Source organism: Odocoileus virginianus, chromosome 8 (genome assembly GCF_023699985.2).
Source record: "Odocoileus virginianus isolate 20LAN1187 ecotype Illinois chromosome 8, Ovbor_1.2, whole genome shotgun sequence".
Classification (NCBI taxonomy): Eukaryota; Metazoa; Chordata; class Mammalia; order Artiodactyla; family Cervidae; genus Odocoileus; species Odocoileus virginianus.
The window spans coordinates 14,139,821-14,153,859 of record NC_069681.1 but is presented as its reverse complement, the minus strand read 5'-3'; the positions used below and the strand labels follow the sequence as shown (position 1 = coordinate 14,153,859).

Genomic DNA, 14,039 nt, shown 5'->3' with positions numbered 1-14,039 from the left:
CGGTGTAAACCCACTTCCTATAAGAACTAGGTAAATAAAGATAATGACAAACAAAGAATCCTTATTATGGACTAAAGCCTGTGAAGATCTTTTTATCTTGTGCCTTGGCTTTCAGTTTTGATAGTCACTGTCCACTGAAAAATACCTTAGTGGCATTTTAATTACAGTCAGAACTGCTTAAGTACAAATGGAATCTTAAGGACATATGTAGCAAATGCATACAACAGCTGTTAGTAATTTACTTATGGTTACATGTGTCAAGGCAGTATAAAAACCAATATTTCGTCCTCACTAACAACCCAATTATGATGCGGAAATGTGTAACAAAGAAAATAGTTCATCTGAGACCCAGAGAGAAAGGAAAAGGTAGTATGCTAACCTCATTTCAACCAGAGTGTATTTTTCTATTTCCCTCAAAAAAAAAAGAAAGAAAACCTGGTTAGGATAAGTCGCTCCATTTTCTACCTAAGCCAAGTGATGCCCAAGGACAACACACACTAGGAAGGGGCAGAGCTGGAGCTTTCGCTTTGTTTTGTTTTCTTTTGGGCCACCCTGCACGGCATATGGGATCTCAGTTCCCCAACCAGGGGTCAAACCTGTATCCCCTGCACTGGAAGCAAGGAGGCTTAACCACTGGACAGCCAGGAAGTCCCCAGAGCTGGAGTTTGAACCCCGGTCTATCTGATGGCAAAGTTCATTTTCTTTCAAGTTGCCCTACTGCCACAGTCTGAGGCAACTAACTTCTGTTCAAAAGAGAAAACTTGCTGAAATTCTAGGTCTTCGAAAGAGAAAGTGCTTTTTGTGTGGAAAAAACAAAAAGAGGAATGATACTTTCTACTCTCTTTCATACTGTTAAGTTTCTCCATTCTCTCTTTGCTTTTTTCCAGAAATGGCCCTGTGTTAGTGGAACCAACCAAGATGGCAGGAATGTCCTAAGCTGAATTTCCCAGGCGGCACTGTCCAACCACAGTATTACACACAGGTTTCCCAGCAGGGCAAAAACAGTATCAGAGTCACAAGGCCTGGGTTCTGATCCTGGCCACTTAGTTACCTCTTGTCTGGGTTCATAAAACTGCTATGAACCGAGACAACTGTACGTATGAAAAACGCGGAAGTGTGCTATTAAGAGAGATCAAATCAGTTGTCGTTTATAAAGTGTAAGGAAGTGATGTAAGAGTTTATTCTGAGCTTTTAGCAGATCTACAAATCCAAGTACAGCTCAATTCTCTGGCCTCAGGGAATTTTGTGAGGTTAAAATTACTAATACACACAATCTTAAAATATAGTAAAGGAACACAACCACAGCATGCTACAGGCTTATGGAAGGTTTTGCTTCCAATATATCCTACCACCTGTTTATTTCAGAGATATATTTTATTATCATCTAGACAGAATTCTCAAGAAACTGCTCTGCCTCTAATAACTATTTTCTTGAAAGGCATGCTATATCCCAGCAGTCAGCAAGCTTCCCATAGAACGCTAGGCGGAAGGTGTTAGGCTCTGACAGCCACATTCAGTCTCTGCCGCAATTTATCTGTCTTTTCATTTTAATGGCCCCCTAATGATCATTCTTAGCTTGGGGGCCATACAAAAACAGCCATGGATTGCCCAGCCTTCTTATTTCTTTTTCTTAATAATAAGCACCTTTTTATCTGCAGATGCCATTACAAAGACTGTTTTATATTCACAACAAAAAGTGTTTTTCTGAGTTGTAGTCAGAGGCAGTTACTTCCAGAAAGTTATATGAAAATTAGAAGCTGACAATTGTGATTACAACCTCTGAAAATAAAATGTACAATAGCCTTTCCTACTTGTTCTTGCACATTGAGATATACTGTTAAGAATTATACACAATTTGGTGTGCAATTTCATATTCAGCATTTAAAAATTTTATAATTTCGAGAAGACAATATTTACTATATGTTTATTCTGTGCTAGGCACTATAGAAGAGTCACACGTTTATATATGTATACAGATATGACATCTCAATCACCATGACAATTCTGTAAGGGGTGTGTTGCTATCTTAATCCATGGATGACACTTCTGAGGTTCAGTTAACTGTGTAATTTGGTACATAGGGATTTGCCTGTTCTTTCAATAAATAATTAAGGAGATATCTGAATTAGATCCCTGGTTGGGGAACTAGGATCTCAAATGTCAAGTGGTGCAGTCAAAAAAAGAAAGAAAGAAAGAAAGAAAAAAGATCAATTGCCAGGATTCTAGTCATTGGCTATATGTGAAACTTTTAAAAAAAAAAAAAAAGGGAAAAGGGTCATGTTTCACCCAGCCTATCACAGAATGCTGTTGTATCAAATAAGAGATGTGAGTGGATTTTCATGAATTGTTAAGTGTCATAAACATGTAAATAATTTATTTTTCTTATGTGGATTTAAAATTTTTTTTCACTTCAAATTTATTTCAAATGTTATATAAATATATAAGTTAAAAAACAATTTCAGGGACTTCCCTGGTGGTCCAGTGGTTAAGACTCTGAGCTCACAATGCAGGTGGCCCAGGTTCGATCCTGTGTCAGGGAACTAGATCACACACGTCGCAACTAAAACCCAACGCAGCCAAAAAAATAAAATTAAAAAACAAAACAAACAAACAAACAAAAATTTCAGACAACTCTTTAATAAATTAATAGACAGGAGAAAAGACTGGCCTGAAAGGGTACACATTCTTACCGTGGAGGAGAATCATCTTGCTTTTTAAACCCAGGAGGAAGAGCTGGTCCAAAAAACCCTTCATCATCATCATCGTCATCATCATCTTGATTTCTCCTCGGTTTTCTGAAAACAGAGTAGTGTAATTTTATGCATGTATGTCAGAAGTTTTTTCATAGGGAAATTTTAATTTTTAAAGGCATACTAACTTCAACTAGTTGTATAAACTCTGAAACAATAAATTTATCTTGCCAAGCAAAAAAGAAAAGGTACCACAGATCTTATACTAATCTTTCCTGGGAATTCACTAGAGGTCTAAAATAGAGACTGGTTACTTCTCTACAGCGGTGATGTATCAATTTTCTGTATTTTCTGTGTTGATAAAGACTCTAACCAGTGAGGTTTCAAATATTCTACATGCTAGATATTTTTAAGCAAAGAATTTATGACATTGGCTTTTAAATTCACTTTCATAAGGGTTGCTATTTTTGTCCCTTAGTCATTAAAATGCATTTAAAAAACCCTTGCTATCCCATAATAAAGATTTGATTTCTTATCTACATGGGCCTCGGGTGAGTAAGGCTAGATCAGGGGGAATTCTTCATTTACTTAAACAAAAAGCACACACCGCATACATAATTTTTAATAGAAGATGTATGGTTTATTCATAATATTTAATCACTTCAATAATACCTTATGGAAAGATTCTTTATATAAGACGTTTATTGAAATTCTTGATATCTCTGGAGCTATATACTACCAAGATACATTTTTCTGTAAAAGGTATAGTTCATGAGGAAATGAAATATGAAGTGATTTCTTCTTGTGCTGTATAAATTCGGGTTATGATAGCTCCTTGGGAAACTGTTAGTTGCTCAGTCGTGTCCAATTCTTTTGCGACTCCATGGACAGTAGCCCACCAGGCTCCTCTGTTCATGGGATTCTCCACGGAAGAATACTGAAATGGGTTGCCATTTCCTTCTCCAGGGTATGTTCCTGACCCTGGGATTGAACCCGGGTCTCCTTCACTGCAGGCAGATTCTTTACCACCTGAGTCACAGGGAAGCCCCTTACTAGCTATCTACTCTAACCAATATGTAGCAGATTCGGAGCGTGGTTTACCATTTAATGTAATAACGGACTGACCGTGCCGGTGGACCAGTGTCGTCTTCTTCAGATTCTTGATTTCCTTCTTCGGACAAAGAACTACTGTCCTCGTCGCTGTCTGATGACTCTGAACTACTGCTTTTATAATTAGGGGGCAGAGCCGGTCCTGCAACTGAAAAAGATGTCTTGTGTTTGTCGTAAGTAGTCACAACTGTTTCAGTGAATCTCTTAGCTCAGGGGTCCTCAACCTTCAGGATCTAATGCCTGATGATCTGAGGTGGAGCACATGTAATAATAATCAAGTGCACAATAAATGCAATGTGCCTGAGATCACTCCAAAACCACCCCCTACCCCATCTGTGGAAAAACTGTCTTCCCCGAAACGGGTCCCTGGGGCCAGAAAGGCTGGGGACTGCTGCCCGAGCTGACATTTCACACTTTATTTTCCGAAATTCACAGCACTGGCGGGCTACCATTTATTATGGACTTTAATCTCCTTTGCTCTTGTTCTTCTATAGTGGTTTAGTCTTTCCAACTCCAGGAAGGCAGAGATCATGTCTTACACTATGAGATTAACTATGAGATCACAAAAATTTAAAAACCCGAACTTATAAATACAGCAACAGCATGTAATTTCCCTGATATCTTACAGTTTTTGTATTGGTTGTAATTTTGGTTGGTGCAACTGCCAAAATGGTTTCATGATTTCTTTTTTACTAACAGACAGCATATGGTAGATAATACATCACAACAAATGAGTTAACCAAACAACAAATCTGTCATTTCATACTCTAATACGTTAAAAATCAAAATTATCCATTCTGGTTGCTGACTAAGAATCACTACTTAAAAAAATAATCTTTTCGAGCATTACCATACTTCTCAGTTAGTTTTCTGTTCAAGATGATTTCCAAGCAGAGACAAAAGCAGACACACTCTAAATTCTGCTCCTTCCTGAGAGAGACTCAGAAAAGAGAAGGAGGCTGCACTGGGGTGGGGATGCTGAGGGAGGGATGATGGTCTTCTGGGCCCACTAACAGAGCCAACTGCTCTTACTTTATGGCTCAGCAAAAATTATCATTGCATGATGTCACACACGTAAAACTGTCTATGTCAATTCTAAGCAGTGATGCCAAAACTCAAGCCTGGATGTTTAATAAATTCACCAAAATATTTTTTTAAAAAAGATTCCTGGGCCCTTACCACAGAGATTTTGACTCAGTTGGCCTGGCGGAGGACCTGGAGATATGATTTTCCAAAGAGCTTTCCAGGTATGCTATTCCCTCAATATTAACAGCAACAAAAACTTGAGAGACTTCTGTGCATTTACCTATTTAATTCTGACAACAACCTTATTAGGACAGCAGTATGACTTCTATCTCGCAGACAAGGAAACTGAGGGAGATAGTATCTCGCCCAATTTCACACAACTAAACAGAGGAGTTATGATATGAACTTCTTAACCACTACACCAAACAACATTCAACAAAGGGTCAACATTCAACAAATATTTATTGAGTAAATACTTCTAGAGACATAACTTAGAAAATAAATTAAAAAGGTGACTGTGAACGTGTGGGAGGGTAATTCTAAAGACAGAGGTCAGGGAAGGTCCCCCTGAGAAGACGTTTGTACGGAGACTTAAATGATGACAGTGGCCATGGAACAATCTGAGGGAAGAACATTCTAGATGGGGGAATCACTGCTGCAAAGGTCCTATGGAGAGAACAAGCTTGAGGTGCTTGAGGGACTAAAAGGCCTGTGTAGCTAAGCAAAGTTAAGCAAAGTGACAAGACAAAACTGGAGGGTATAAAGGGGTTAGTTACAATGTATGCTTTGGGGTCAGACTCTAGCCATGAATTCCAGCTCAGCTGCTTATTAGCTGTGTGGTTTGAATGTTATTTAACCTTCCCATGCCACGCCCTCCCTTTTTTCTTTTAAATAAGATTGACTGATTTTTGGCCATGCTGCACAACATCTGAGATCTCAGTTCTCCTACCTGGGATTGAACCCATGCCCCCAGCAGTGGGAGTGTGGAGTCTTAACCGCTGGACTGCCAGGGAAGTCCCTGTCTTAACAAATTGGATGCATTTTTTCTATATATCATTAAATAAAGGAAGGACTTCAAGAAAAAAAATGCTAAACTTGTAACACAGCATGTCTAGAAAAGAATAATCAAGCAGCAAAAGGCAGAAAACATTAAGAATTAAGGGACAGAACTCCTGTCTCCCACTGCTGTTTAAGATTGCAGAATAGTTAATGTCATAGTATGTAAATATTCCACAACCACAAATGGAGATTACATGACTTCTGATTGTGATGAATAGTGCCTTTACTGATTTCTGGTTTATCTCTGTATGTAGTACTAATCCCAGAGAAAGCACCTTTTAGAATATAGCAAGAAGGGGAGAACACCACCTTCTACAAATAATCCTTTCTTCAAAATTCTAGGGAGTCATAGTTTAACATAAAAGAGATTAAAGTTAAGAGTTAAGTGAAGTCGCTCAGTCGTGTCTGACTCTGTGTGACCCCGTGGACTGTAGCCTACCAAGCTCCTCCGTCCATGGGATTTTCCAGGCAACAGTACTGGAGTGGGCTGCCGTTTCCTTCTCCAGGGGGTCTTCCTGACCCAGGGATGAACCTGGGTCCCCCACATTGCAGGTAGACGCTTTACCTTCTGAGCCACCAGGGAATCCCATGAGAGATTAAGAGATTATATTTCATTCCCATGATTGGTTCTTTCCATCTTCTTGTTTCTAAATATTAAGGAGGGAAGTTTTTTCTTTATTTTTTTTCTCTTTTGCTCCTTCCTTTTCTTATATATGGGTGTTATCGATGTAATTTGTCAATTTGACACTACTGGCTAATTTTGGGTTTGTTCCAATCAAGATGAGGTTTTAATATTCTTTTGTAAAGTTCAAATGATTAAAAGGTTAAATGGGTTAAACATGTGCTGTATTACAACTAAGGGATAAATCTGCCTTGAATTTTTAAAGAAACACATGGGATATGTTTAAAGACGGGAATAAAAAGATGAAGACAAAATTCCTCTGAGAAGAATGTCAGGCCTTATTTTTTAAAAAAATGATCCCAGGAAAAATAATGTAGGAAAGTAATATTCAGAATATAGCATTATTTATTTTCCATTTGGGTTATGTCAAAAGAAATAATTACTACACAATAAAATAATACTAAGAAATGGTAATACTTTAAAAAAAGAATATTGAAAACATAAGTTAGTACAATATAAGCCCCATTACAGACTTTCTAATAAAATTGAGGATATGCCTGGCTTCACTTTTTTATAGGTATCATTCTTCAGAACTATAGAAAATGTCTTAAAATACTGTTTTAGGTGCTTGTAATGAACAATTCCATCTCACTCCTAGAGCAGTGATGCGTGTTATTAAGGCAGCTCTCCCACTGCAGCAGTAATTTTACCAACAGATTACAACTTCCATAAGAATACAGATTATGCCTTATACATTCCATTATGTTCCCCTTGTAATACCTATCAGACAGAATTATGCAGACACAAAAAGAAGTACTCAGTATATATCACATCAGACCTCTTTACAGATCAGCAATTGATTATAACAGGAAACACTGACTCTGAACCCCAATTAAGTAAAATGTTATTCCCTCTAAAGCAATTCCATTCTTCTCACAAGTATGTTTATACTACAAAAGAATTATACTCATATTATGTTTTCAATTTCAACAATAAAAACTTAGGGACTTGCCTAGTGGTCCCAAGGTTAAGACTGCACCTTCCGATGAAGGGGGTACTGGTTCGGTTCCTGGCCAAGGAGCGAAGACCCCACGTGCCTCTCAGCCAAGAAACCAAAACATGAAACAGAAGCTATACTGCAACAAATTCAATGAGACTTAAAAAACATTTGTGGAAATTTGTTTTCTCTTTTGTTTCATACAGACTTTCACAATAATCTTGATTTTGCCTGTTGACGGGCAAAGTCTAAAGTATTTACTGTCTGGTCCAGGAAAAGCTTGCTGATCCTGTGCCAGGCTTAAGTCATGGAAATATCAATAGGGAGCATCCCAGTGTCTTTTGATGGGTAGGTAGTGACATCAGAGAAAGCTGCTTAGAAAGAGCGGTGGGTGGGCTGAGGCCAAAAGACGAGACAAAGGGAGTGTGGGTTGGGGCAAACGTGGTCCACGCAGAGGGAAAAGCACCTGCGATGAACTGCAAGCTGAAGGCTCTGACGCATCTAGAAATGTGCTCCGAGTGGCTGGAGCCAAGAGAGGAGAGGAGGGATCATGGGAGTGGGAGTGGGGTGGGGGATGCTGCTGTGAGGTCAAGCAAGGTCAGGACTGAAAAGAGTGCCTTGAATTTAGCAACAAGCTGCTGAGAGGGACTTCCTTAGTGACTCAGTGGTGAAGAATTCGTCTGCCCATGCAGGGGACCTGGGTTCCATCTCTGGTCTGGGAAGATCCCACATGCCACCGGGTAGCTAAGCCTGTGCACCAGGCTACAGAGCTCATACTCTAGAGGCCATGAGCCACAGCGACTGAGTCCATGAGCAGAGACTACTGAAGCTCGTGTGCCCGACAGCCGGTGCTCCACAGCAAGAGACGCCGCCGCAGGGAGAAGCCCACGCACCGCAGCTAGAGCAGGCCCAGCTTGTCACAGCTAGAGAGAGCACGCAAGCCGCAACGAAGACCCAGTGCATCCAAAAATAAATAAACAGAAAAATCTATTTAAAAAAAGGTGCTGAGAGACAACTGGTGGGTTGTTTACTTTCACAGTGAAATTGGTGAGAGTTTTTAGGCAAAGCACCAGAAAAGTGAGGAAGTTTTTTTAAGATGGCATCTACTTTTTCTGTGATGGAGAGAGAGGCTAAAGAAGAAAGAGTAGGCTTTAAAAAGTTAAAGTTGATCACTGGGGCGGACAGCAGTGTGGCAAAACATCACAGGATAGCAGGGCAGAGCTGACCCAGCCAGGGAGGAGATTATGGTTTGCAGCAGCAATAGCCTGAGGAGGGGTGAGGTTTCATCTAGCAGCATGTGGAAGCCTGGGTGTGGCTCACTAGGGGTGAACGTCTGGACTGATCCAGGGTGGAATTTTTGTCAGATGGATTTATAGAATTACTGGATGGGAAAAGGCAGTGGAAGATACTGACAAGAGAACGGATGAATGGATAGACCACAGAGGCTAAGTTGAGCAGGGACAGAAACAATAAAAGGAAGAAGGTCCATTAGGACTGAGGCAGAGAGGCTCAATGAGACTAAAACCAAAGATTAAAAAAAACTGTGATGAGAGTAACCAAACAAATTAAAAAGCAGAGACATCACTTTGCTGACAAAGGTCTGTACAGTCAAGCTATGGTTCTTCCAGTAGTCATTTGTGGGCATGAGAGTTGGACCATGAAGACAACTGAGCACTGAAAAACTGATGCTTTCAAACTGTGGTGCTGGAGAAGACCCTTAAGAGTCCCGTGGACAGCAAGGCAATCAAACCAGTCAATCCTAAAGGAAATCAACCCTGAACATTCACTGGAAGGACCGATGCTGAAGCTGAAGCTCCAATCCTTTGGCCACCTGATGCAAAGAGCCGACTCACTGGAAAAGACCCTGAAGCTGGAAGAGGTTGAAGGCAAAAGAAAAGGGCAGCAGAGGATGAGATGGTTAGATAGAATCACTGACTCAATGGACATGAACTTGAGCAAACCCTGGGTGATAGTGGAGGACAGGGGAGCCTGGCATGCAGCAATCCATGGCGTCACAAAGAGTTGGACACAACTTAGCGACTGAACAACAACTACCACTGATCCAGCCTTCCTTCTCTGCCTTATCCACACCTTTGCCAGATACAGAAGTTACTCAATAGCTAATACAACAATTTGACCATCCTGTAGGTAACCTGTGATTCCCAAATAGCTCCTCTTGCTCTCTCCTTCTCTTCCTGAAAGAGTGTTGAGTTCCATGGTTTTTGCAACCTTGTCACAGTCAAGAGTCGGACACAACTTAGCGACTGAACAACGAGAGTAACCAAGGAAGAATGATGTATGAATAAGGGGTTCTGGCTGAGAATGAGACTGAATTTAAGTTTTCAGAGATGTGGAAAATCCCTGGCGGTCCAGTGGTTAGGATTCCGAATCCATGGTCTCACTGTGGAGGGCCTGGGTTCAATTCCTGGTCGTGGAAATAAGATCCCACAAGCTATGAGGTGCCTCCCTCCCTTCCCAAAAAACTTTTCAGAAATGGAATAAGGTCCGGCGTGTGACTGCAAGTGTAGCTGAGATGAGTGGTATGAAGGTCACTGCAGATGAAGAGAATAAAGTCAGAGTAAGAAAGGCCCAGGTTTCACTCAACTTCCACAAAGCAGTATCTGGATGTTGGGACTTGTCTCAAGAAAACATTTTCACCCCAGTTTTTAAACATGATCTCAGGTGACATTTCCCAACATTCAGTTTTCCAGAGTATTCAAATAAAATTAATTTGGTCCATCTCAAACCTGTGTGCTAAATAAAAAATTGGGTTAACTCCTCTTTTCTTCAACCATTGTTGAAGGGAACTTTCCTTGCTAAAATAAACACTTAACTTTTTAAAAACTACAGCGAAAACAAGATCTGGAAAAAAATCTCTAGGTGGAAACATGGCCGCTGGGTAGTCAAGAGTGCAAATTAGATTCAGAAATGGGAGGGTTATTCCTTCAGCTTTACTGTTTTCTAACTTCAGTCAACCGCAGGCTACACATCAGAACAAACATGAAAGGAGATGGATGCTCAGGGAGGGCTCCGAGAATCTTTTTCTTTGGCAAATACGAGATACCAGTTATGTGTTAAGACTAGAAGATTACTGAGCAATGGGTGGAGACAGCTATATCAACAAATTATTTCAAAAGTGTATTAAATACCTGTTGTATTTAAGTAGGAAAAAACATAACAAAAAACTCCCCCATGGGTAGAGAGGAGAACGAGACAGTTTGGAAAGGCTTCACTGAGCTGACGTTGAAGTTAGGGCTCAAAGGATGAGGTAGGAGTTTGTCAGGTATGTCAAAAAGGGCAGGGCAAAGCCCGAAGGAGCCTAGGGAACTGAAGAACTCCGCAGACATTCGGACGGGTTTGAGCGCTGAACTGTGTGTCAGATGAAATGACAGGATGAGAGGGGCAGGAAGGCTGGCCGGGAGCTTGAGGGAAAGATTCTGCAAGATCCAAGAGCATTCATTGTACGTCAGAAGGCAAGACAGCACAGAGGTTCGGAGCACGGGCTTCGCTCTAAATAGGGCTCTGCCACTTAACCAGCGATGCGCCATGGGCAACAGCCCGAGTCTCAGTGTCCCCATCCGTATCACCGAAGAATAGTTACCTTACGCAGTGGCCAGGAGGGTTAAAGGACTGAAATGCGTATCGACGGTTTAGCTGAGGGTGCAGTCCATTAAGCGCTAAGTGCGGATACTTCATTGTGATAATGGTTACAGGCCAAAGATAGTTTCTGCAGCCCCTAGGACTCCACTTGGGAAGGAGAGTTACTTCGGACCCGGCCGCGCCCACTAGCCAGGCGTCCGCCCTCCCAGGCGTCGGGACCAGGGCCAGGCCAGAGACTGGGCGGGAGAGGCTGGCGGGCGGGTAACTCGCCGCCGCTTACCGGGGCTGGAGTCCCGCTCCTCGTCCTCCGCCGACCCGCCGGCCTTGAAGCCGGGCGGCAGGGCCGGCCCAATCAGATCCCTCGCCATCCGCGGGGTCAGACACTGCAGGCGTACACAAGTATCTCCAAGCCGAGTCAGAACTCCAAGACGGGCAGCCCGCGAGCCGCCGAACGCGAGGGAAGCTCTTCCGGCGCCGGCCGATGACACTTCAGCTTGTGATTGGTTGATCTTTGCTATTGGCGGTAACGGAAGTGACGCATAAGGCTTGCTGCGCACTCGCACGCCGGGTTGACTACCAGGCGGGTGGCGATGGGGGAGCCGGCTGATGGTGCCGTGCCTCCCGCCGGGTGGTTCCCAGCCCCCGAGCTGACACCCACGCTGGGGCCTTTACGCGACCGAGCCTCGCGGCCGAACAACTGGATGCTGTGGGCGATGCCGCCGCCGCCGCCGCCTTCGTCGCTTCCCGCAGCAGGGTCTGAGCCTGCCTTAGAGGCACAGCCCCGCGCGGAAGCCCGCACTTTCCCTGGGGCACCTCCCCCCTTCGACGCCCACATTCTTCCCGGGGCGCAGCCCCCCTTTGACGCCCAGTCCCCCCTCGATTCTCAGCCTCAACTCAACGGCCAGCCTTCGTGGAATTTCCAGGCGTCAGCGTCACGGTACTGGACGCAGTCTCCTGGTGGTTTTCCTTGGCATCAGCAGCCCCACAGCACTCCAGGTAGGTTGTTAACGCCTTTCCGTACCACCCCTTATCTTTCTTTTCCATCCCTACTTCCTCCTCCTCTTCCACCCTTGTTCTCTTCTCTTCTTCTGATACTGCCTTGCTCTCTTGGAGTCTGGTCATTAATGTCTCACAGTTTGTTCCACAGTTACGAGTTCCCTACTTGTTCATTTAGTTTAGCAATTATTTGGTTGATTCCAACTATGAGCCAGGACGTGAGGGTACAGCAGTGAGCAAAACATTCAGAAATCCTTATCTTAGGCCTTGACATCTCCTGGTGTAAGATGACGGAGACAATAAACAAAAGAAAGCAGTGCCTATTAGAAGGCAGTGAGTGCTGTGGAGAGAGAAAGCAGAGTCACAGGCAGTGCAGTTTTAAATGTCAGTGTCAGTCGTGAGTAAGGTCACTTTGGAGCAGAGACTTAAGGGAGGTGAGGGATCAGTTGTTACTGTTTAGTAGCTAAGTCGTGTCTGACTCTCTGCGGCGCCATGGACTGTAGCCCCCCAGGCTCAACTGTCCATGGGATTCCCCATGCATGAATACTGGACTGGGTTGCCATTTCCTTCTCCAGGGGATCTTCCCGCTGCAGGGATGGAACCCGAGTCTCTTGCAGTGCATATGTCTGGGGCTTAGCCATGCAGGCAGAGAGACTTGTAAGTGCAGAGGCCTTGAGGCAGGAACTGTGTGTAAATCACTATTCTTCCTAGAAAGGGTGAAAGTGAAAGTCGCTCAGTCCTGTCGGATTGTAGCCTGACAGGCTCCTCTGTCCCTGGAATTCTCCAGTCCAGAGTTCTGAATTGGGTTGCCATTCCCTTCTCCAGGGGATCTTCCTGACCTAGGGATCAAACCTGGGTCTCCTGCATTGCAGGAGGATTCTAGTGGGCTGCCACTATTGTAACTCAAGTATTTATGATGTGCTCTAGCAAAATATTAAATAATCCTACAGTTTTTAACATTTATGAATCTTTTTGTTTTCCAGTTAAACAAACTTATTTTCCACGAAAGCATGATGCAAGGGTCAATGACTTCAGTGTCTCTCCCAGAAGAAAACAGAAAAAAAAGGTATTTTTAAAGATCTTCTAAAATGTGACACTTTGGTCCCTATGTCACTGCTTCATATCTCATCTGTCATAACTGTCTCTGTTTTGCATTCATCATTGACTCACCATAGCTTTGCTGTAAAAGAATCTTTAAGGGTCTTGGCTGTAAGTAAAAACTTCAAGCAAAATCTTCTTGTGAAAAAATGGAGAAACTGTAGAAAAAAAACAGTCAATCTATTTACATACAGTATCAGGAGTAAATATGGGCAATTATGATTACAGATAAATGTAAATGTTATTGAATTTCAATGAAGTAAAAGATATATACTTATACATAATATATATATTTATTTTACTAGCAGATTGGGAGGGGAAGGATGAAATGAAAAGTTTTTGTGTGTTTTCAACCCTTGATTATGTTCAGAAACTGAGCCTTAAAATAGATTTCCTTTATTCTGATGTAGCTTAACAGTCTGGTCTTTCGACTTTTAAGATGTATAAATAATGTCATTAGAATAAATTGAATAAGATCTACATCATGAAATTACTACCCTTCATGTTGGTATCAAAACTGTGTTGCTGATATTTACAAAATACTGTGAATGTGTAATATATCTAATAACATAATCTCAACATTGAACAATTGGAGTCTACTTCCTATATAGTCTTATCATTGTAATAATCTTTTTTGTTTTATGTTTGAACATAAAAATAGTAAATTGGGAATAAGAAAATAACTAATATTTACCTAGTTACTTTCTCTCATTTAGTAGTTTTATATATATATATATATACACACACACACTTTTTTATTTATCCTAAAGGAAGAAATGCTGTGTTTACAAATATTTACTTTTAGGTTATTTTGACATATGCTCTACTGCATTTTAATTAG

The 14,039-nt window shown here is 42.0% G+C and overlaps 2 protein-coding genes across 6 annotated transcripts in view; one reads left to right on the top strand and one right to left on the bottom strand.

Moving 5' to 3' along the window:
• Window positions 1-11,575, bottom strand: part of GPALPP1 (GPALPP motifs containing 1) — a 33,300-nt gene extending 21,725 nt beyond the window's left edge. For all 5 annotated transcript variants that reach the window (XM_070471196.1, XM_070471197.1, XM_070471198.1 and 2 more), the window contains exons 1-3: window positions 11,385-11,575; window positions 3,816-3,948; window positions 2,691-2,795 (exon numbers count right to left, since the gene is read on the bottom strand). In XM_070471196.1, the coding sequence (XP_070327297.1) occupies window positions 2,691-2,795; window positions 3,816-3,948; window positions 11,385-11,472 (326 nt within the window). In that variant the 5' untranslated portion in view covers window positions 11,473-11,575. The remainder of the gene's footprint in view (window positions 1-2,690; window positions 2,796-3,815; window positions 3,949-11,384) is intronic.
• A 76-nt stretch (window positions 11,576-11,651) lies between these two features.
• The window catches only part of NUFIP1 (nuclear FMR1 interacting protein 1), a 29,636-nt gene continuing 27,248 nt past the window's right edge, over window positions 11,652-14,039 (top strand). Inside the window, exons 1-2 of the mRNA XM_070471195.1 lie at window positions 11,652-12,100; window positions 13,084-13,166. Of these exons, the coding sequence (XP_070327296.1) occupies window positions 11,695-12,100; window positions 13,084-13,166 (489 nt within the window). The 5' untranslated portion in view covers window positions 11,652-11,694. The remainder of the gene's footprint in view (window positions 12,101-13,083; window positions 13,167-14,039) is intronic.